The sequence below is a fragment of the Myotis yumanensis genome, unplaced genomic scaffold, assembly GCF_028538775.1.
Source record: "Myotis yumanensis isolate MYYU_CA2020_CCGP unplaced genomic scaffold, mMyoYum1.0.hap1 SCAF_15, whole genome shotgun sequence".
NCBI lineage: Eukaryota > Metazoa > Chordata > Mammalia > Chiroptera > Vespertilionidae > Myotis > Myotis yumanensis.
The window spans coordinates 34,332,202-34,357,843 of NW_027223766.1; the positions used below are offsets into that span (position 1 = coordinate 34,332,202).

A 25,642-nucleotide genomic window follows, 5' to 3' on the forward strand; every position below is an offset into this window, starting at 1 on the left:
ACTCTGTCTTTGTGGTTAACAGACCCAAGTTTTGCTGCTAAGATTATTTGATGTGGGTCAGAACCTCATTATGGAGAACACTTAATGCTTAAGAAAGTGGTCTTGCAAGGAATTGTATGGGAGTCATATGAGGCTATTCTCCAGACCCTTTTGTTCCAACCTCATGACTATTGACATGTCAGGGGAAGAAAGGTCAGGGGAGGGTTTGAACTGCATGCCCAGGGATATGAAAGGTCAGGGGGGTTACATCGCGCAGCTAGCGGTATGCTAGGGGAGGAAAGGTCACCCTGGGGGTGTGTCCCATCCTACAATACTGATAACATTTGTTGGCATACCATATCCACTGATGGTTATTGAATATAGTAGAAAGCATTATAGACTGTGATTTGTTCTTGAGTAAATGAACATTGAATAAAAATTTAATTTATTTGACCTCAGTTCATACACATTTATTTATTTTCATGATCTGGAGCATATACTTAAAAATCTATACTCTCTCTCTAAAAAAAAAAAAAAAAAAAATCAATACCATTTTGTTCATGATATTTCCCAGAGAAATGCAGAATTCCAGAAGCAGGCTTCAACATTTTCAGTTTACTAGTACTTCCCTGTTTTAAAAGGAATTCTATGAGGAATGACAACTATCCCTTTAAGAATTTAAAAGGAAGAATTTTATATAATTAACAATTTGTTTTCTTAAATCTTAATAAAAGAGGGGCTGCTAAACAATTAATTGTTCATGTTTAATTCATGACCGGTATATGCAAATGTTGCTTATAATTAGAACTGTATAAGTATGTACTTCAGATTCAAATGTGGCAAGTGGAGCTACATTCTGTTGGGACCAGTGTTAATTCTCTGAGGCTATTCCATACCCTTTTCTAGTGCTGCTACAATGGATGAAATGATTTCCCAGTATTGGAGGAGGTCTGTACACACTCCTGTGATTTACCAGGAAGTAGCTTAAGCTAAGAAAACCAGACTCCAGGGAGGAGACTGGTTTGTTCAGCCTCTGTCTTTCTAGGTATGACTGTTAATAAGACTGCTTTTCTTTGTATTTTCAGCATTATGTGGAGGAGATGTTAGAGGGCCTAGCGGAACAATCTTATCACCTGGTTACCCAGAATTTTATCCAAATTCTCTGAATTGTACTTGGACTGTTGATGTAACCCATGGAAAAGGTAATTTTCCTCATAGAATATTAATTGGGCTATCTTCTGAATCTTATTGCATCTATTTTTATTGCATTGTCCTTTACCATGTCATTTTTTTCATGAGCGACAATAGATCAGTAGTAAAATTCACTTTGAGTAACTGCAACAGAGGATTATATTTACTTTTCTATCGTATTATCATGTGCTCATGTTTTTACCAGAAGAGTGATAAGAAAGATTTATTTTCTTTTTGAAACGTGGGGTTCAAGGGGCAGACTTTTCTTCTCCTGAGTTCTTGTCTTCATGAAGTTTGAAGAATAAACTCACAGACAAAAAGGCTTCTTTAATAAAAAAAAAATGTAGACATTTATTAAAAGCAGATACAAACTCCATCTGGGCAAGGGTGTCCCCAAAGAGGACCCCATGGGGAGGGGCCCCCCCAATGGGAAAAGCCTGCTCTTTCTCTCTAATGGGAAAAAAAAAAAAAAAATCCTGCCTCATGTCCCTTTGTCTCCAGTTTGTATATGCTGCAGTTCTTTGTTTGAACCTGACCCTTTCTTATTGGTCCCTTTCCTTAATTTGGGACCGTGCCCCCGCCCCCCCCCCCCCCCCCCCCACCACCACCACCCTGCTTTCCTCATTGGTCATTCTCCTCCATAGAATTAGTTTCAAAGCTCAAAGCCCACGAGGTGCCCTCCTCTTTCTCTCCCCCTTATCTTGCTGGTTGGAGTTGCCTTTGATCTCCCAGGTGCCCAGGCCAGAGGTACCCCTGTCCTTGGTTTATGGCTGTTTTAATTGCTCAGGCCAGAATTGTGCCCATCTGCCTGGAGCATTTCTCTATTCTCTGTACAAATAAGATAAGCACCCTGGTGTCTTCAAGTCTCCATCTTTGTATTCCTCTCCCATGGACCCCCTTATTCCCTAACCCTTCCTAATTATGCTAGCTAGCTAACCCTTTCATTTTGATGTGTTAAGCTAATGTTATTTGGAATTTGCATATCAACAAAATCTTAAACAGATGGCTTTTGTCTCCTGCCTAGTGTTAAGAGGTTGATTTAAAAAGTTCAAAAGTTAGTATCAAAAATACAAAGATAGTTTGTAGCGCTGAGGCAATTAATTGTAAAGTCCATGTTTATATCTACTTGAATGTTAAAATTTTTATGATTATTTATTAAAATTCTATTACCATATAAATTTACCACTATTCTAGAAATATTTGTGTCTCAAATTCTCTATCAGAGCTGCAGATATCACTCACATGTGCATATGATAGATGTTAACACATCTTTAAACAAATAAATGAAAGCCCTGTAGTACTAAATATGGTTCATTCGTATAACACCACTAAAATAATACATTAGCAATATAAGTGATGAAGGCAATAACTTAACAATGGGGAAATGGTCATCCCTAATATATCAAATATGACTTAAAATTATTTACCAGAAAATCTGCCTGTACTAATATTTAAAAAAAAAAGAGTTCATTTATTCATTTAAAAAACTCCTGAAATAATAGAAAAGTTTAAGGAAGGGAGCTCTGCTTGTTGGAAAAGTTATCTATTGATGAGGGTGCATTTACAAAGGGGTGTTCAGTTTGTGAAAATTCAATGAGCATTTTTCAGTATATTATATGCGCAGGTTGAAGTATGTAGAAAATAAATAGAGAGCCAGTACATTCATTTAACAAATAGTTCCTCTTTACGTCTGCTTTGGAAGTTGAGCACTATGTTGTTCAAGGGGTTTGCAATAGGAGCCCAAGGACGCATGTGCAATGTTTACCAGAAAGCTGTACTTCTATTATCAATAAAGAATATGTTTTCTTTGCAATGTTCAGAAAACTTGACTTATTTCTTTTCAGTCACTATTTTTAAATTTTAAAATTTTCTAAGACATGATTCACTATATCTTATAAGGATGCTGATAGAAAAAAAAAGATAATATTATACTATCCAGTTGGAATATTTTATAGCAGCGCTTCTCATTTTCAGAGAAATCAGTTATGAAGAGGGTCCTTTTTTTGTTGGTAGTTTGGTAACTCTTATTGGTTGTTTTGGTAACCCTGTGTTTTACTGATATACGTTGTAAATCTAATTTTCCTCTTTTTCTTAATAGGTGTGCAGTTCAACTTCCACACCTTTCATTTAGAAGACCATCACGACTACTTACTGATCACCGAGAACGGGAGTTTCACGCAACCACTGGCACGCCTGACTGGTTCAGAGCTTCCTTCAACCATCAATGCTGGCCTCTATGGAAATTTTAGGGCTCAGTTGCGCTTCATTTCTGATTTTTCAATATCATATGAGGGATTCAATATTACATTCTCTGGTAAGAAAATAGTCAAATAAAAAATGTTATTCTGGCAACAAAAAAGTCACATTTTTAAAAAAAGGATGAACATTATTTATGTATGACAAAATAAAATAAAAAAAGAAAAAGTAGTAAATAAATAACAGTCAACAAATTTCAAGGAACATTTGAAATACTTTGAATAAATAAATTAATTTGCTAAAAAATTCACTAGTTACTTTTTTTTAACTTACACACCTGTAGAATTCTAAAAGAGAGAAAAGCTAGCTAAAATGCCCAGTGAACTTAAAATGGAAATTCAAATGCATATTTTAAAGCTTCAATTAGGCTTTAAAAGTAAAATTTGACTTAAGCCAGTGATAGTCTAGTTTTATGTGTCTTTCAAGATTCAGATAAGCAATTTATTTATTTGAAACTAGATGATCAAGAAATAATTAATGTGCTTCTCCCTTTATTTTAGAATAACCTCACCTATAGGCAACTTTATGACTTGGATTACAGAAAATAAAATTTTTAAGACTAAAGTAAATAAAAACTGTTCTTGTCAGTTAAATTTCTATGGCTAAGTTGAATGGAATTGTGGAAAAGTAGTTATTTCTTAATGCATAAATGATAAATAAATTTTATACCAACTTGTTAATATTAAAATTGTAATATTAGCAGTATATATAAAATCATACAAAAGTTAACCTTGTTCTTCAACTATTATTCTAATATTTTCATAGAAATACTTATATAATTTATGTATTCCAGAATGAGTAGTGAATGAGCATAAACAACTTTAGGCTAGAATATTGAGAGTATGTACAAATTTTTTTTAGCAATGCAATAACAGTTATCAACTTGAAACAATTCTCTTGCTCGCCATTGCAATTACATAGTCAGTTTGTGCTCTGGGAATATTTTTTAGGTAAGCTACATCTTTTTAGGATGATATATAAATTATATTGTTGTTCAATCAGTAATACTTTCTCATACTCTGAAGAGTGTTTAGCTGATCATTTTCATGTTTATTCATTGCTTCTGTATTATAAAACTTCTCAGTGTGAGGACACTTCAGTCTTACATAAATGCTTGTATCTGAAGTCAGGTGTTTTCCAAATGATGAATTAATTGGATTTGTTGTATACTGGAGTCATAAAAGTAAAGCCATTAGGTAAAATGCATTCCAAAAGTGCAAATTATTTAATTCCAGACTTTTTGTGTGTGTGTTTGAAAATATGCATCAATTATCTTAGTATTATAAGTAAAAAAACAAACTACGAAATGGATGTTTCTAATGCAGAAGAAAGAATAAGATAAATAACTACATTTTCAAATTAGCACTCAGAAGGTGACATTTTATCATTTATATTGAATTTCCAAAATAAAAGTATTCTTCAAGTTATTAGTTCTTTTACAAAAGAAGAAAATTATGTGGGCCATTTGCATGTTCCCTTAATTAGACAATAGTTAACTTTTTAAATGTATTACTAGGCCCTGAAAGCATCCAGATTGTAAACTATCAGACTGTTCCTAAAAAGTGACCATCATTTTCTTTGTCCTCCTCTCCACCTAATTTACAGAATATAACCTTGAACCTTGTGAAGATCCTGGAATTCCTCAATATGGTAACCGAATTGGGTTCAACTTTGGGGTTGGTGACACTCTGACCTTCTCCTGCTCATCAGGTTATCGACTGGAAGGGACATCGGAGGTCATCTGTCTTGGTGGCGGCCGCCGAGTGTGGAGTGCACCTCTGCCAAGGTGTGTGGGTACGTGGTCAGCTGCTTTCATTTGCTTGTATGTGTAGTCACTGTTCATGGAGTTGCATGGTTATACACCCTTCATTTTTTTTTTTAAATAATCTGTTGAATTTCTTCATTTATTTCATATAAGTTATTTCAATTTTTTTTCCACTTGGCAATCTGGTGTACCTCGATTAACTTCTCAACTGCTCCATACAAGCAACCATACTTTTAAATTAGTTTTTAAATGGTGGGTATAAGGAATGAGTAGATAGATAGAAGGTAGATCGATAGCTATATGATAGGTAGATAGATAGATAGATAGATAGATAGATAGATAGATAGATAGGAAGAACCATATTTAAAAACCTTACAGAAAATTACATTCTTGTATTCTATTGATAGGTGATTTTCTATGACTTCTGAGTGAAGTTTTGACAATAATTTACAATAGAATTAACATCCATGAAAGAAGATTACATGGAAAATAACATCAAATAAATAACAGATAATTTAAGGGTGTGTATTGACTCAATTTAAACATCTATAAAATTAATCTATTATTTAGATTAGTTAATATGGCAACTCATTTCATGATGTAAGATAAAGAATAGCAATAATTAAAGTATTGAAAGTTGGGAGCTACCACCTTAACCTTTAGAAATGAATGTTTTGATTGATAAAAGAATAATAAATTCTATAAAGAAAATGAAGAACATTTTTTATTAAGATTTAATTCATTTTTTACTTAAATTATGAAAAAAGGAGGCTGCAATTTCTTCAGGTCATTAGCCGTTCAGCCATTATCAGTACTTATTTTATGATAGAACAAGTACAAATGGTCATTTTACAATTATTTCGTGAAACTATTAAAACTCTCAAAAGCATATAATTTACAATTAGTAAACTTAATTGTGGGTTACGGGTCTGTTTAAGTTATAATATGATACAAGATCAAGCAAATTGATCTATGGTTCAGGACCTTGTCCTTTTCTATGCAAATCTCAGATGAAAAATGAGAATGAAGAAGAAAATACCTCATGTGCCTTCTTCAGTATATTCCTGTGGATTTCCAAATCAAGTAAAAAAAAAAAAGTGATATTCAGGTTACTGTGGTTCTGAAAGCTTTTATAGTGATGGTATTGTTTTTACAACCCCTCTGGGTTATGTAAAAGACAAGTTGACATACAACATATAACATTTCTTTTTAAAATCTCAGGCTTCTATAGAAATGGCATATGCGACCTCAGAGACTTAAAGCTGAGAGGTGATGACCAGCCACTCTCTCAAAACATTTTTTCAAGAAGTTATGTAGGGTGCCGTTCTTCTGAGTTTGTTGTTGTTGTTTTGTTGGTTTTTGTGTGTGTGTGTGTGTGTACCCCTGCTGTTGCCACATTTGGAATTCCTTTTTTACCTGTATTGCCCCCATTTCCATTTTTGTTTGGTGTGAATATTTTCAAAGGCCAGTTAATGAGAACCTTGGGAATAGACCAAGTGAGGGCTGCAGAGTGTCTGAGTGTATATCCTGGTCATTTAATATTGAGTTATTTCACTTTTCTAGACTTTATTTTTCTCATCTGCAAAATGGTTCCAACAGTAGCACCTAGTGCATTGTCATGAGTTAATTCTGAGGATTAAAAGAGGTGAGCTATGCCAGTCAGATACCCAGCACAATCCTTGGAACATAGGAAAGGTTCAGAACTTAGATGTTATTATGACTCAGTATTTTCAGTATAATAGGCTATCTAGCCAACCCATAAATTTAGCTTGTAAAAGCAGCTGTAGTAGGGATAGAGTTGAATTTCATAAAACACTAACATTTATGAGGTTCTACTAGGCTCTTTTATTTATAGTCATCTCATTGAATCCTTCAGTCCTGTTATTGTTATTCCCCTCATTTTTCATCAGAAGAACCTGAGTCTTAGAATTAAATAACTTGTCCAACCAAGAGCATCAAGGTTGTACATGGAAGAAATATGATTTGTATATAATGTTTCCCATTTCAAAACCCAACTTTTTCCCCACCAGAGGATTTTATCTCAAGAGGTCTAGGGAAAGGTGAATCTCAAAGGACTCTCGGTCATGCAGAATTATAAAAAGTTAATTTTTTTTTCTCCAAGTACTGGGCTGTTATGCAGGCTGAAAAGAAATCATTGCATGTATATTTTTTAAGGCTTTGTCCATGTTTACAATAAATTTTAATAAGTGAATTTATGAAAATCTGTGTTTGCAAAAAAAGTAACTTTAAGTGTGTTTTATCTTATTAAATAATTTTTTTTTGAGAGAAGGTTTTTTAGTTGCTAAATTTATAATGGGAAAGAGGAAATAAAACCACCCTGGGGGAAAATTTAGAAAGCAAAATTATTTCTATGGAAATTTCCCCCATTTCAAATGAGCTATGTTTGCTTTGAAGTTTATAAAATTTACAATTAAGTCTGTGGACCTTAATAAATTCCACTGTAGGTATACATTTAAGTTATAAGCGATTTCTAACTACTCATATGAGCAGACCCAATTTTAGCAAGGCTAGTTTATTTGAACAGTTTTATTTCTTTTTAGATTCTTTGTTTCATTTCATATACCTATAATACCAATTCTGTATTCCATACTTGCTTAAAAGCCATTGTTTAGTTCTCAGCATTGCCAACCTCTTAGAAAGCTTGTTAGAGTGGCCATATTATATGTAGGTTGTATTCTAAAAGTTTACTTCTGTTTTAGTTTTTTGGAATCTAGATGGTCTTTTCCTGGCATAAATTTGAAAATAATTGATGCATTCCCAAAACTAACAACAGATGAGGTTTTTAAATTTTATGTCAAGTGTACAACTAATACACTAAAATGACTTATTTTTATATTGCTATATAAGAAGGTGACTGAACCTAAGGCAGGTAACTGATAAAGCTAACTTGGAAACTTACTTTTTGTCATTTTTTTTTTTTTTTGGTTGTGAATGTTTAATTTTAATTCTACATTTAGTTTATAAATTAGTGGGTGACTTTCAGTTTTTGTTGATAGAATTAAGTGAAAATTATCTTCATCCTGAATGTTAGATTAGTAATAAGTAACATTTTCACATAAGCAATTTCCTGAATAACCTTTGCATTTGTTTTAAGGCGATATTTTAACAAATATTAAAATATAATAATACCATATTATGATATTTACAATTTATAAAGAATTATATCATGTAGTATCTCATCCCCCAAATCCACTGATGCTGTAAATGTAGGTTTAGCATAACTATCAGTGAAAATACAACGCCTGTAACAAACTCAAGGTTAAACACAAACTTAGGGGAAGAGCCATGACTATCACACTGTCCTTGTCCCAGGCCTGTGCTTGGTTCACAGCAACACGCCTTTGTCCCTGATTGGAGGCTTCAGGAAGTTAGAGGGAAATCTGGCCTTAATTATACTTGACACCTGGCTTCCGAGAACTTATACTGTCCTCTATTTTAATTGGAGGAAACTTCTTCAACCTTGACCCACTTATCTTGGGTTACTTAAGTACAGGGAAATTTGTAAAGGCAGAAGAAGTATCTCAAGAGAAATCAAGATGGAAATTGAGAGCATACCATCCACTCAGAAGCAGGGATTTTACCCTCTAAGCCAGGGGTGAGCAAACTTTTTGACTCCAGGGCCACAATGGGTTCTTAAACTGGACCGGAGGGCCGGAACAAAAGCATGGATGGAGTGTTTGTGTGAACTAATATAAATTCAAAGTAAACATCATTACATAAAAGGGTACGGTCTTTTTATTTTTTAGTTTTATTCATTTCAAACGGGCCGGATCCGGCCCATGGGCCGTAGTTTGCCCACGGCTGCTCTAAGCAGTGGCCTCCATTGCAGGCAGGTATGTAGTTCATATTTACCCTCCATGCTTTCCTAAGCTGTGTGGCCTTTTGGAAGTTGTTCAGATCTCTTTCCTGTCAAGTATTCTCAAATGTAAAAAGTGAATATTCACATCCATGATGCAAGATATCTGTAGCTCTAAGCAGTGAAAGACGTGTAAACCACCCAGTGCACTCATTGACCCATGACACTTGCTCAGCGAACCTTTGTCCCTTTTCCTTGTACCTGTAACTCTCTCCACCGCCATATTGTCAATTCTCCTAAGAGCCATAATGACTGATTAGCTGTGAGAAGTGATTTTCACAAACCAGCAGGAGAGGAAAGAGAGGAGGAGATGAAAGCCTTAGTGTGCTGTCAGCAGCTACTAGTAAGCACTGTGAGTACACATACAGTCTCATTTACTACTTAGTGGTCAAGATAAAAGTTTCCCATTAAAAATATTCTTATGTTTTACATTTTAGAAAAGATAAAAATAACAGGTAAAATCATATTTTAGTAAAGGTATTTTATATGTGATTGTCCTGGAGAGCCGTGTTTCTAAGGAAATGGATATCCTTTCACCTTTTTAAGTAGCAACCAAATGTCACAAAACAAAACAAAACAAAAGTTTATGAAAGCTGATTACTTTGAAAATAAGAAACAGTCCTATTTTGGGTTAGAAAATAAGTCCCTGATTTCCTTCTGTGAAGTTCACATTACAAAAAAAAACCTGGCATTTTCATTGTCATGTTTCTAATCAAGAAAAAACTTGCATGTCTTCCCTCAGCTTCCAAATATACCAGGAACTAAGCCAGGTCATGTTGCATATAAGCAAGGATCCTACGAAAGAACAATTTTGGAAAGTAGATTAGTAAGTTAATATTAGTACTGATTTTTTTTTTTTTTTTTTAGGCAGGAGTCCATACCTTTTGAAGTCATTTTAAAGACATTCATTCATTCTTAGATTCTCCATTTAACACATCTTCTTCTATATCTAATTGTATGTGTCATTAATTTTTTTTATCTGACCTTGGGCAAGTAACAACATCTTACTGTAATCATAAATCAAATGAAAAAATTATAACTCTACAGTGCACATCTACATATTATTCTCACTTTTGTGACTTCTTAGATGATATATGCTGATCATTATTTATTATTAGGTTTAAAAATGAATGTTAATAGGGGAAACAAGATACAACACATATAGGAACTCTCTGTACTATCATTTACACTTCTCTGTAAATCTAAAATTAATCTAAAATGAAAAGTTTTATTAAAATTTTTAAAAATGAAGAAAGAAAAAATGTGCCTGATAGAAACTGAGTATCTAGAATGTAAAGAACCAATGTACATTTCCTATTTAATGGAACTGCAGCGAAGACTATGACTCTTTTCATTAATTTGGGAGTTATAAACAAATGGATTTATGGAGAGCTTTTTATCATCTAAAAACTAGAGGCCCAGTGCATGGATTCATGCACTGGTGGGGTCCCTCGGCATAGCCTGTGGGGATCAGGCCGAAAATGGCAGTCCAGTGCTACCTGCTCCTGCTCATCCCAGCCCCACTGAGCCTGCTGCTGCTGCTGCTCAGTAGGTTTGCTGCAGCTCTGCTGGGGTCTCCTGGTTGTGGCGCCCAGCCATGAGCCCTGTGTCTGGTGTCCATCTGTCAGCTGAGCAGCACTCCCACTATGGGAGTGCACTGACCACCAGGGAGCAGCTCCTGCATTAAGCATCTTCCCCCTGGTGGTCAGTGCATGTCATAGCAACCGGTCCACCGGTTGTTCGGTCGTTCAGTCACTTAGGCTTATATATGTATAGGTGGTCCATTAGTAGATGAGCTACAAAGCTCTGTTATATTGTAGCCGACAAGTGAATACATGCTGTTTTGGAGGTGGAAGCTGTATCTTAGTTATCTTTGCACCTCCTGTGTGTCTACCATGAACATTGGCATATCATAGGTGCTCATTCTGAGCATAAGACAGTAGAAAATGAAGTTAATGTGATCATCATGAACCAAGTTAATCAGAGTAGAGCTATCCAGAATGATTCACTCACAAGGATTCTTTCATGGAGATGATTCTCTGTGTTTACTAGAATCTCAAATTTCTTTGAACATTTTTTTAAATTTTATGATGACAAAATAGTGGACTCCTAAAAAACACTTTATGCCCCATATATGTCCTCTGACTATAAATCTTGTTGCAAGCCAAAATTTGCTTGGTAATTGGAACAGAGTTCGTTTTGGGATTACAAAAGGGGCATTACTGCCTTAGGGAGTTGAGTTGCAGAACAGGGGCAAAAAGTGGAACATTTATTGAATCTATGCTTCAGGATCATGCCCTTGAAACACTTGCAACAGTGAAGATCTCACACCAGAAAGAATCACAAAAGAACCAAGGAAACTTGCTTTCTCTACAATCTGAATGAACCTCTTCCTTATCTTGTTGAGAATATGCCTAAGGTCAGAAATACCTACAGCATACTATTCTTTCCTTTGCATCTAATAAACTTAACCTAGGCACATTGGAAAACCTGCACATTGGAAAGGGAAATGATTAGACCTATAAGTAGGGCTTTAAAGAAAACTAAATGTAATAACCTATAAATCATGCAATTCATCAACTTTGTCATTAGAAAAACTAATTTTGGTTTTTAGCCTAATATATCCTTACTTAATTTGAAGGTGACTGGTCCCTAGTACATATTAGTGCCAGAAGAGGAATATTTTACCTGAGGTAATAAAAAAAGCTAATAGTTGCTCTGTGTTTACTATTTACCTAGCATGTTCTTATGAGGTTGGACTAAGGGCACCAAGGCACAGGAAGGATAAGTAATTTTCCCTAGGAGAATCTATTAAAGAAATTTGTAATTAAGTAGGTTAGATGTGAAGCAAATGTTTGCTGTATACAAATATGAGCCATAAAGAAAAAAAGAATTAAATATGCCAGGGTGGTTCTAATATTCTGTACATATCCCCAAACTGGTTCTTTTTTTTTACTTTATTTTTTCCAACACCATTTAACCCCTCCATGCCCTCTTGCACCTGAATGTGCACGATCTCATCTGATCCTGAATGGGTTCTTGTTTACAACAGTGACATCTGTGGCTCTCAGGAAATACTATCATTTGGCAGTGTAGTTAACTGGAGGAGATAATTAAATGCTATTACTACTTGTAACTGGATTAGTCTCAGGAGAGGGTAAGATTTAATTGAAGTTGCAATAGACCCACAGCACCTAAAAGCCTTTTGAAACTGGGAAGAAAGGTCATTGTCACATTAGGCAAAAAAGGTCTTAAAATAACTACTTCTAATTCCATGTTTTTAATACAGTTCATGTGTCTATTTGTTTTTGTATAAAGTATATCTATATATGTATTTTCCACTTCAGACTCATAATATTGAAAATAATAGCAAAAATTGTGCATGTCATTAGTACAGAAGCTGATTTCTAATAAATGGTTTTGTTGTTTGTCATCTGGTAATGCACTTAGCTTAGATATATTTAAATGTACCTAGGGCTTTGAAAACAGATGAAAGAACACTGGAATAGACTAGAAGTATCAATTAGTAACAGCGCATTGTACTGAGGAACCAATCAGCCTTACGCTCAGCGGCACTAATTGGCGTAGGTTTATGGTGTGTCCAGCAGAATAGGAAGGACTGTGATTATTCTGCCTGGTAAGTGCATTCAGCGTCTAATCAGGGGTATGTCATAAATGAATTTCATTTTTTCATCGTTATTTCTGTTTTAGCTGTTTTCTCCTCAGTTCAAGCTTACCAATTTGAAAGCCAGCTCCTTCACTGCAGGACACAGCAGCTGAAGTCTTCCTCCTTTGTTTATTATACCAAGACAGTTACCATGGGAATAATATGTCATAAAATAAGTACCATAAAATAAAATCCAGAATCAAGGAGGGACATATAGGTCAGGTATGAAAGAGTGTGTTTATTTAAATAAACAATAGCCTTGGTAATCATAAAAAATGGCAAGGTAAATTACTGAGAAGGCACAGAGAAAAATGAACAAAGAACTTTAGGAAGATATTTGCAAAATTCAGATATTGCCGTGTGTGTGTGTGTGTGTGTGTGTGTGTGTGTGTTAAGGAGCTAGAGATTATTAACCCTCCCACAAACTGAATTTCTGGCTATAAGTCAGTTTTCAATATCTCTGCATTGCACACAAGCATTCTCTTTGTAGCTCTCTTTGAATCCCAGTTCAATTATTGGTAGACTCAATGTGAAGGTCACATTTTTCTCTTCACGTGTTTTAATCAGTCTACAAAGACTGTGCTTCAAATGGTGATGGTAGTTTTATTTTATGCATTTTACTATATCTTTTGAATTCATATCAGTTGGTATTTTTATTTTTATTTTATTTTATATATATTATTGATTTCAGAGAGGAGGGGAGAGGGGAAGAGAGATAGAAACATCAATAATGAGAGAGACTCATTGATTGGCTGCCTCCTGCATGCCCCTTACCAGGGATTGAGCCCATACCCTAGGCATGTGCTCTTGACTGGAATCGAACCTGGGACCCTTCAGTCCACAGACTGACGCTCCATTCACTGAGCAAAACCAGCTAGGGCCCAATTGATATTTTCTTATGCTTGGCTACAGAATTCTGCAGACATAAAATACTAACCTTTTTCTATCATGTAAATTGGAATATCAACTGAATCTGATCGCTGTTTTCTAAAAGCATTCCTGGCTTTTGTTCTGGAAAACTTTGTATCCTCCTCACTCTACCCCACCAGAGGTAGTTCTGTTCTTCTGATAATGTAAGATAATATCCCACTCGTTCACTCATGGTGTTTGAAATCATTTGGTATCTTTTACCTGTAAAACAATGTATGAGCACTTCACCACCTTATCATTGTCTCATATCTGAAAAAGGAAAACCAGGTTGTATCTTTTCTGCTTGGAAAATTTGTAGAAAAAAACTCCTCTGATTATGTATGGTCTAGGCTTCATATGCCACCTTGTGCCAAATTCCTTTATTTCTCTAATACATGTTCATGCTATATTTATTCTGTGGTAGTTTGTGGAAAAGGCATCTTGCCTTCTTCCTTTTAAAAGAGGACAAATAAAAACTAGTGATTTTTTTTAAAACTGCAAGTCCTCCACTTTTCTGCTAAGATGGTCTTCTCTTCTACCCACTCCCAACCTCAAGCACTCTTCCCCGGGAAACAAGACCACTGCGGTAGTCAGCTATGCTTGCTCGTGACAAATACTCTCAGGTGTGAGGGTTAAGACAGAACGTTGAGATCCACTGGTGAAGAGAGTAATGTGACAGCGAGGTTTCTTGCAGGCCACATTTTCTTGTGACCTTGGAAAACATTAGCATACCATTCTAGGTTTTGTCTCAGGTGCAATTTCATGGATATTACCATTGACTCTATCATGTCTTGTTTTCTCTCTTTAATATATATGTATGTGTATGTATGTGTGTGTGTGTGTGTGTGTGTGTGTGTGTATATATATATATATATATACACACATATATATATATTTTTTATTTTTTTTTTCCTAATACCCTCCCCTGCAACATCCTCATTTGATTGTAAGTGCCAAGTTGGATGGCAATGATCTATATATATGAAACCATAAGTGACTGGGCAACCAGGTGCTGGGCTCACCCTGGCAAGCACAGCTGTGCCAGCGTGAGCCTCTCCTGCCTCCTCGGCAGTGCTACCAAGCAGCAGCAGGCTCTGTGGGCTGGGATGAGCGGGAGCGGCATGGCGCCCACCTGGGCTCAGGCTCCTCCCTGGCTGCCTGCCGCTTTGCACACTAGTAAGTCCTGATTTCCACAGGCCTGGCCCGAAACCGGCAGTCCGACATCCCCCTGAGGGGTCCTGGATTGCGAGAGGGCACAGGCCAGGCTGAGGAAACCCACCGGTGCATGAATCTGTGCACTGGGCCTCTAGTAAATATGTAAACATACCCTCTCATCAAGGATCTCCCACTCTGCTATAAGGGTAAATACCTAAGACTAATTATGACATCATGAGATGGAAATGATAAACCCATAATGCAGCAAAGACGGGTAACAATTGTTTTCTGAAAGGGTGGGGAGCATCTTCTCAAAAATGACATATTTGTAAAAATGAGCTGTATTTGCAAATAGAAAAGGGGGAAGGCATCTTAGGCAAAGGATGTCACATCAGTCAAGTAGGTAAAACTAATGTGTTTACAAATCTGTGTTGGGTCTGCTCCTTTTTGAATCCCAGTTCAATTATAGGTGTAGTCAATGTGTAGCTAACACTTTCTTCTTTCTGCTTTTTAATCAATTCATGAAGGCTACATTTTCTAAAATGATAAATAGTTCTTACTTCACACCTTTTTCTGTGTTTTTCAGAAAGCTTTGTATGTGGGTTATTAGAATTGATATATTAATATGTAACAACTCTGCAATATTTCATATTTCTGGGCTTGGGAAAAAGACACCCTAGGTTCAAATAATGGCTTTACAACCTAGTTCTGCGGCAAGTTGGACAAGATATTTAACCCTTCCAACTCCCATCTGTAAAATGGAGATATAATATTAAAAATATTTAAGTTTATCATTGAGTTCCTACTATGGTGAGGCAATGTGCTGAGTTATCTACATGTATTAACCCATTCAATCTTCTCAGCAATACAGAGGCCTAACTAATTCAGCATGAATGACCTTAAATTCACTCTTCTATATGAAAACCAAATTAGAGGTCTTCATCTGTCTTTTCGAGAAACCTGAAGCTGCAAACACGACATTCATCATGGCTTGGTGCAATGGGACGAGAGGGGAACGAAATAAGAGGCAGATGGAGTTTGAATGCTGGAGACTCTTTTATGCTATGTTAAGGAGTAACCAATACCCATTAAGATGTTTAAGCAAAGGAGTAACATGGTCAAAGTTGCATTTTATAAGATCTTTCAGATCTTATATGGATAATGGTTTGGGTTTCTCTAACTTTTTGCTTTACTGAAGCTAGGGAAATCTATTGGAAAGGAGCTCTAGGATCCTACATATAAGCTCATGCAGCGGAGAACTAAAATTGGAGAGGAGGAGGCAGTTTTAAGAGCTGAAGAATATTTCTGCTGGAGATCTTCAGAATGTTTGATTATAAACTCCTTAATTTGTCCAAGTTACATGCAACAGCCTAGTAAGGTCCCAATTCCTGGAATCATTTTTGTGAAACATTTCCAATTCAGAGGCATATTCTTGACTTCCCAATCAGAATGCACAGAACTCTTCTTATTTATGCTCTTCCATTGCTTTTATATCATAGCCAGACCTCAGACCATTCCAAGAACCAGCCTCCTCTTGAGTATACCACATAGAGAACAAAAGTAGAAATCCTCACTGCTCCTGTGTTACGGTCTCCAGGCTATGAACATTGGAGGGGGGTGGGGGGGGGGGCGGGGGGATGGTGATGAGGGGATTCCAACTAAATGCACAGTCTGCAAATCATGGGAGAGGTCTAGGCTGAGAAAAATTTATAGATTTTCAGCATATTGATGCTGCTGAGAACCATGAATTTGGATGAGATAAGCATAGAAGTAAGTATATACTGAGAAGAAGCCAAGCCCTGGGCCTCGCCAGTGTTTAGAAATCTGGGAGATAAAAGAGAGCCAGAAAAGGAGACTGGGGGGAAGAGCCTGGAATGTAGGAGAAAAAGAGACTGATTCTTAGAGGCGAAGTGAAGAAAGAGTTTGGAGGAGAAATAAGTGATTCCTGCCCAAAAGGCTGCTGAAAGGTTGAGTAAAATGAGGAGTGTGGATGCACATAGGAATGTGGAAGTCATTGGTGAAGTCGGCAAATGCAGTTTCAGTGAATGACAGGGTGAAGGTTTGAGGAAAAGGGAGGAGAATTACAGAGTGAATTCAGACGGCTCTTTTGAGGAGTTTTGCTGAAAATATCTGTGTTGTGAAATGATAGCGGGAGGAAAATGTTGGATCAAGAGAGTTTTCTCCCCAACTTGTTATGATAAATTTTTTAAAATATGCTTTCAGCACAAAAGAATAGGATGTTGATAAAGGTACCATCATGGTTTAACAATTGTTGAAGTTTTTTATATTTGTTTTTATATTATTTTTCTGTAACATTTGAAAATACATTTCATACATCATATATTTCACCCCAAAATATTGTAATATTTATTGCTAAACATAATGCATAATTGTAATACTGTTACTACACCTGGAAAATTTTAACATCCAGTCCATATTAAAATTTCCCTAACCCCCAAAAGTTTTTTATAGTTGTTTTTGGCAAATTAGGATCCAAATCAAGTTTTAGGCTGAGATTTGATTTTGATGTTTTAGTTTTTTTACCCTCATAACATTACTTTGAAGAGAGTAGAACAGTTTTCATGTAGAATATTATATATTCTGGATTTTTCCAATTGTTTCTTTGATGGGTCATTTAACTTATTCAGTTACATCACTCCCCCACTTATAACCCCCTGGCTGTTTTTCATATAAACAGCAAGTTAGGTCTAAAGACTTGATTAGTTCTTTTTTTAAAAATACATTTTATTGATTTTTTACAGAGAGGAAGGGAGAGAGATAGAGAGTTAGAAGCATCGATGAGAGAGAAACATCGATCAGCCGCCTCCTGCACATCTCCTACTGGGGATGTGCCCACAACCCAGGTACATGCCCTTGACCGGAATCGAACCTGGGACCTTTCAGTCCGCAGGCCGACGCTCTATCCACTGAGCCAAACCGGTCTCAGCGATTAGTTCTTGATTAAACTTTTTTTTTAACCATAGTCCTTCGTGGGTGATACTTATATATTATTAAGTGTTATATAAACATCTAGATGTCTCACTATTATGGATGCTGTTTGATCACATGATTGAAGGTATTTAAAAAAATAAGATAGCAGAAAAATACATGTTTGTATGCTAATGAAAATGATCCAATGAAGAGGAGAAATTGATGATGAGGAAAATTGATGACAAATTAATAGAGTGATGTCATTGCATAAGCCAGACTAATGTGCAAGTGGAAGGGCCATACAATGTACATTCCTTAAGTACACACATGATCACCAAAAGCGGTGGCTCCCAGGAGAAAAGCAGAGAACGTGGGCACAGACACAGTAGGTGGGAGAATGCGCTGCTGTCCTAGTAGAAACTTGTAAGATGTTCTCTTTCTCTGTGAAGTAGGAGGCAAGATCACTATCTAAGAGGACTGAGGAGGACACACTGCATTTTTGAGAAGAGAAAGGAAGTGAATAGTCATAAAAGAGTGGGGGGAGTGAGTGGATTTTGAAATTTTGAAAGCAATAAGAAATAGGACAGTAGTTATGTTTGAGAGTAACAACGAACCTGGAGTGTACATTTAGCCAAGAAATATGGACGCGGGTGTGGACGGTGGTAATGACAGCAACAAGAGAAGTATAGTCTGATAACGTGTTTGAAGCCTAGAATGAGGGAAGGAATACGCAACAATGAGTAATAAGCAGTCCTACTCCATCTCCAGGCTGAGTAGGAAGTGGAGCGTGGGAGGGAAAAGAACCACTGCCTGAGAAGAATGCAGAAAAAGTGATGAAATGAACACTATCCGTGCCGAGCACTTAATAACACACCAAGCACTGATCTAAGATTTAACATATATGTCATCCTCAGAGCAATCCTGTGTGGGCACTAGTGTTATAGTCTCCACTTTATAGATTCAGAAGCTGAGGCACAGGGAGATAAAATAAGGTGCCATGTCTTTGATAAGTGAAGGGTCAGAAATCATAGCTCTCACTCTGATTTTTTTTTTTATGTAAAAATTATCCAAACCAAAATAGAGACCCAAATCATAGATTGGAAAGGAATGAGGCCCAGAAGAGCTGGTTATAAGCTTGACTTCACCATGAGTATATCTGTAATATATGCAGGTATAATTACAGAACACTTCAGTGTTCATGCTCCCTTCTAGGATACTGATTAAAAACCTTTAGCAAGTAGTGACTGCAGTTGTTGCCATTGTTCTGGCTTGAGTCCCCAACTTTCTTTATGATCCTTGTTCTCTGTTGCCAATCGAATCATCTGTATCTATACTCCATTATGGTCCACATTGGACTAATAGCTTTTGGAGATGGATTTAGGTTTGTTTTTTTAAAAATATATTTTATTGATTTTTTACAGAGAGGAAGGGAGAGAGATAGAGAGCTAGAAACATCGATGAGAGAGAAACATCGATCAGCTGCCTCCTGCACATCTCCCACTGGGGATGTGCCCGCAACCCAGGTACATGCCCTTGACCGGAATCGAACCCGGGACCTTTCAGTCCGCAGGCCGACGCTCTATCCACTGAGCCAAACCGGTTTCGGCGGATTTAGGTTTTATAGTAACTAAAACCCAAACAATTTTGGAGCTTTTGCTATGAAGAATAATGGAAAGTTATGGATATAAGATGAGGTACAGAGCCTTGGAAGGAACCCATCACATGAGGGTCCCTGGAATTTACACCCCATTGGTAAATCTGGTTTGGGATGATTCCTGCTGATATTAGGATAGCAGAAACATTGCAGTTCCTCTTTTTTCCAGAGACACAATGCCAATCCTTAAAATATAAGCCTTCTGTCTTGACTAGGGCTTAATAATTATATTTCTATTCCTCATTCTATTTCTATTTCTGTTCCTAGATGCTATTTCTTAATTTGAGTTAACGTGAGAAATGGGAGTCTCCTAGGAAATTCCTTCACAATGTGAAAATCCTGTTTCACCAACCTTCCTTCCCTATTCTGAGACTTATTATATGCCAGGATATTCAGCAGGAAAAGTGTCTTTATACTGCTTTGTTGTTTTTTAAACCCAGCGCACTTTCCTCAGTAGTCTTAACTCTCTTGTTAGGAGGTAGTTCTTCCCTTTGTTATCATCCCTAATGAATGCATTGACTGCTTTCCCCAGTTACTTCTATTTAATCACTTCATGTTCCCAATTTTATTTTATTTTAATTTTAAAAAAAATATATTTTATTGATTTTTTTACAGAGAGGAAGGGAGAGAGATAGAGAGTTAGAAACATCAATGAGAGAGAAACACCGATCAGCTGCCTCCTGCACACCTCCTACTGGGGATGTGCCCGCAACCCAGGTACATGCCCTTGACCGGAATCGAACCTGGGACCTTTCAGTCCGCAGGCTGACGCTCTATTCACTGAGCCAAACCGGTTTCGGCGATGTTCCCAATTTTAAATAATGGGCCTGGTAGAATAACTTTAGAAAGTCAGAGGACCTGGAGTTAAGCCCTGACTTACTGCTCACTAGCTATGTTGTCTTTAACAAGTCACTGGTAGTAGTCTGGCCTTAATAACTTGTGATTGAAATAGGTAGAAAGTTATACTGAGAGAAGATTGTATGGAAGAACATGTTGCAAAATAAGAGAATATGTTTTACTCTGTTTCCTAGTATTTTCATATAGGTGACAATGAAAAATTTGCTGTAAGTAAAGTTCTCATAGAACTGCAACTTCATTAAAGTGCTTAGAGGGGAAAAAAGTCAAAGCCAACATCTGAAAAACATAGCTGAACCATTTCTTTTTGCTGAACCTTCTCTCTGGAGAGGGAAGATAGTGCTTACCTTTGTGTAAGACTCAGCCAGAAGCACTTGTAGGTAATCTGGTTGAACCCTAAGTCTTAGAATTCTTTGGTAACAAAGCACTCCAGATACATGAGTAATACTTTATCCAAGATGAACCCCAAGCTCCGAGTAGCTGAAGCACTAGACGGTGCCCTGATTCAGCACTCCACTCAAGCCTCTGTTCTACCACCCTGTCTCCTCCTGACCACATGGTGAGTCTTTTTTATTTTAATCTTTATTGTTGAAAGTATTACATATGTCCCTCGTTTTCCCTTATTGACCTCTTCTAGCCCTAGGCCTTCACCACCTTATTGTTCAGTGACCATGGGTTATGCATATATGGATACAAGTTCTTTGGTTGATCCCACCCACCCACCTTCCCCTGCCTTCCCTCTGAGGTTCCACATTCTGTTCCATGCTTCTATGTCTCTAGATAAATTTTGTTCATCATGTTATTTTATTCATTAGATTCCACGTATGAGTGAGATCATGTGATACTTCTCTTTCTCTGACTGGCTTATTTTGCTTAGCACAATACCCTCCAGGTCCATCCATGCCTTGCAATGGCGCATGGTGAGTCTTGTTCAGATTTTTTTCTCCCTGAACTCTAGCATCCACCAGATCACTCCTGTGCATCAGGCCCATTTTTAGGTCAGCCTCAAAGGCAGAGTTAAAATCGAGGGCTGGTGGGTATCAGGTTTCATTACCTCTTTTCTCAGGAATTTTTCTTGCTCCTGTATATAAACACATGGATGCAAAGAAATACACGATGGAGTGGTCCTGGTCAACCCCACCAGCAGCTGCAAACATGTATGTGGAAGGAAAGTTAAGTTCTCTATAAACTACATTGAGTTTAAGGCCCAGAAAAAACCTGATAAACACATAGACATATTTAAGTTCCTTGGTGAATTCCTGTTGCATGCATCATTTATTTCACTCTGAAGGTTTGGGAAAGAAAGGAATCTCCTGTGTACATCTGGATAGATAATACAAATCATAATCGTTGAAATCAGCTGGACAGTGTAATGGGCCTAGGATTTGACTCATAAAAAGCCAGAGAAAGGGCAGGTCACCTGCATGTTTCCTGGCCATGGAATTTATTTAACATAATCTGAAATTTTGAGTTTTCGACCTTCAATCATCAATGTGAAATGTGATCTTAAATAACAGAAGAGAGACTCTATTCAGTGGAGCAATTACAGATTTGAAACTCCTGCCTGCTTTACTAAGGAGCCCAAATATTTTTAGTTATTTCAAGTTGTTTTCTCTTAGGCATATTTACACATAATCTATCTCACATTCCAAAAGACTGTATTTGTGCTTTAAGCCCTAATTCAATGCTCTTCCCTACACTGGTTCACCGATGGCCTGGGACTGAAGTATGCATGTTTAGATAAGTAGTAATTTTTTTCATGTGAAAAAAAAGTACATCAGTACATTTATAGAATAAATGTTAATATTTTGCATAAAGATGAAAAAAAATCTAACACAATATTCTTTTCTCCTTGTGCTGGAACATGGAATATCAAGTTCACATACATTAATGTGATTCTATATCATTTTATTGTGAAGATTTTACATTGTCTTCATCTTAAATCTTTCAAGGAAAATATGCCTGTAAAGAAGCAGCTTTGTTGTGTAGTGATTGCACTGACAATCTTGTGCATTTCCATGTGGGTCATGTGTGAGGCTTGTCTGTCTGCCACCTGAGCCGACTCTTAGTAGAATGTGCTGTGGCTCCTTCTGGAATAAAGGACTGATAGGCAGCCTGCGGAAGTGCTGCCACCTGGCTGTTTCTCACCCGTGTCCCTAGTTTCTGTTGAGCACACAAGACTTTCTGCTGCTCCCTCTTAGGGCACATTTGCCAGCTTTTGCATAAGCTTCTGAAGCGTCCTGCCTGTAAGTTTAGAGTGAGCTCCTCAGTGGCATAGTGTCCTAAAATGGCATAGTGTCCATGCCATCTCTCACCTGGCCTCTTTGGTGTGGTGTCATTCTGTAAGAAAAGGGATACAGGGAGATGACATTATGCTGATCTTGTGTTTCCCTGACTAAGTGAGTAATAAACTGAGTCCATACCAGCTGGCTTCCACCTCACCAGTAAAACCTGTGGAAGAGTGCAAGCCAGCCTGTCAGCAGTAGGAATGGCTTTGTGGCCATGTCAGCCATTGCACTGCTACTGAGGGACTGTTTGACCACTTGACAATGACATAACTTATCCAAACAGTATTCTTATTTCAAGCATTCAATAAATGCCTATAGTTTACTTATAGCATAGGAGTGCTGTGTAGTGGGAAGAGAACAATAGATGTAACCACAGGCATTTTCAAGCTTTGTATGTTGATGTCATATATTTCCATATCTTTAAAATAGGAACAACACTAAAAAGTATTGTGCATGAGAATAAAATAGCACAATGATACATATCATTTGTTGATTGTAAACCAGATACATGGCTCTGTTTCAAAAATCTACTTCACGTGCTAACTTCTTTAATCCTCACGGGAATATAGAATTTGATAGTGTCTCCTCATTTTCTAGATAAATATATAGGGGATTAGCTTGCTTGATGCCAGAGCCTAGATGATAACCCAGGTATTCCAACTCTAGACTCCCTTATAATTACTGTACTAGAGTGCACCTCTGGTTAGTGAATACGATGTTCCCAAACACTACCATTTCAATGGTAGTTCAAAGAAGGACCATAGCCACTTTTCATATAAATATCTGCTCCTAAAATTAAATAAGCAAAGAATGAATTTTCTTTCCTTAATTCCAAAAATAGCAAGTTGATGATGCCTTCCAGTGAAAACAACGCTGATAATTATTTCAAATAAATATTTTCATGTTCAGATTTATCTAACAGAATTTATATAACAGAATATGCTCACTGTTCCTTTGATGTATTTTGTTTGAAGCAGCTCCAGTATTCCCAGGGACAACAGCTATGTGCTCACAACACTGCCCCAGAATGCCAGCAATTTTTCTCATACAGCTTATAATATAGAGGTTACAATTTTGTCTTTCTTTAAGAACCACATTTGGTGGCAACTGCAAGTACTAGTTATATTATTGGTTAAATTTTATGATAGATACATATTCTATATCTTGTCCAAAGTGACTGAAAAATATTTTACTTGAACCTTTTTGCTTCAGGGTAAGATACTTTTCTGCATGTTTCTAGGTACTAATTACTGTGCCGTCTTAACTATCTGGAAAGATCACTATACTCTCAATTAAAATTTGCAGGTTCAACAATTTTATGACTGCCTCTATGAGCACTTAAAAAGGTATTTTAGGGGCTGTGTTTGGGTTTTATTGGTAGGTTGACTCTTGGGACATAAACCCATATTTATTCAACTTTTGTCAAACGCTATATACTGTCATGGCTCAAAGCTCTTAAATTAATCTCATCCACTATGGGTTCTGACAGTTCAAGTTTATGTGTTTTATGATAGCATTTGGTATGCTACATTTTGCATGATAAAAAAAATTGCCACTTTTAAATATCAGTTCAAAATTTGTTCAGGATATACAACTTTTTTTTGAAATTTGTTTTTTTTAGGTCATTGCAAAACACATTATTATTTTTTATAAGTCAAAATATATAATTCAAGAGAACTTTAAAGTGATAACAATTATGGCCATCCAAATAATCAGTAAATAACATATTTGTAGTATATTTTATAGAATAGCATGCTTTGAAATTTTATCTGAATTTTATACTCAAAAAAGCATAAATAGTACTCTTCAAATTATAAGCTATTATTTCTCAAGTGATGACATAAACATCCCACAAATTTTTAAACATATTATTTTAGTTTAAAATCATTTTTATAGAATTAAAAAAATTTAAATGTTTATTATTTTAGCAAGAGAGAAAGGGAGAGGGAGAGAGAGATAAAAACATTGATGAGAGAAGAACGTTGATTGGCTGCCTCCTGCATACCACAACCCAGACATGTGCCCTAAATGGGTATCAAATGGTGACCTCTTGGTTCATGGGTCTATGCTCAACCACATAGCCACATGGGCTGGGCTTTTTATATAATTTAAATTTTTTTTAAATTTATTGATTTCAGAGAGAGAGAGAATAGAGAGAAAGGAATATCAATTTATGCATTCATTTGTTGATTCGTGTATGTGCTCTGATCAGGAATTGAACTCACAGCTTGGCATATTGGGACTATACTCTAACCAATTGAGCTACCTGGCCAGGGCTAAAATCACTTTTGTGATTATGGTCTTTTAAAGAAATTTGGGACATTATGTAATATTCTACATAACTTATAAAGTCCTTAATTGTCAAAAGTTATATATAAATTTAGTTCTTGTTTTCTATGCTTGTCAATTTAATTGAGTTATATATGATTAAATGACAATTAGCAGATTAATTCAGTATAATATTAGGCCAAAAGCGCTATTTTTAGTTTTCAGTTTTTCAACTAATTATTTTAATACAGTCTAATTTGCATTCTGGCCTTGTCAATGAGTGCTATGTGTCAGAATTTTATGGCTGAGTAATATTCCATTGCACATATGTACCATGTCTTGTTTATTCAATTGTCCATCGATGGATACTTAGGTTGCTTCCATATCTTGGCTAGTATAATAATGCTGATTCCATATGCATGTGAAAAGAATGTATATTCTGCTGCTTTGGAGTGAAATTCTCTAAAGATATCAATAAATCCATCTGGCCTAATGTGTCATTTAAGGCCACTATTTCCTTGTTGATTTTGTCTATGGAAGATCTATTCATTGATAACAATACAATATTAAAGTCCCCTACTATGACTGTATTAATGTTAATCTCTCTCTTTATGTCTGTCAATATTTGCTTTTTATATTTAGGTGCTTCTATATTGGATGCATAAATGTTTATAAGGGATATAACCTCTTGTTGAGTTGATCCCTTTATAATTATGCAATGTCCTTCTTTGTCTCTTTTTATAGCATTTGTTTTAGAGTGTATTTGGTCTGATTTAAATATTGCTATCCCAGCTTTTCTTTTGTTTCCATTTGCATGAAATATTTTTTCATCCCTTTACTTTTAGTC

At 36.3% G+C, this 25,642-nt stretch overlaps 1 protein-coding gene across 2 annotated transcripts in view; it reads left to right on the top strand.

The window, feature by feature from the left end:
* The window catches only part of CSMD3 (CUB and Sushi multiple domains 3), an 857,474-nt gene that overhangs the window by 536,517 nt on the left and 295,315 nt on the right, over nt 1-25,642 (top strand). For both annotated transcript variants that reach the window (XM_070391936.1, XM_070391937.1), the window contains 3 exons: nt 1,065-1,181; nt 3,269-3,484; nt 5,032-5,220. In XM_070391936.1, coding sequence (XP_070248037.1) covers nt 1,065-1,181; nt 3,269-3,484; nt 5,032-5,220 — 522 coding nt within the window. The remainder of the gene's footprint in view (nt 1-1,064; nt 1,182-3,268; nt 3,485-5,031; nt 5,221-25,642) is intronic.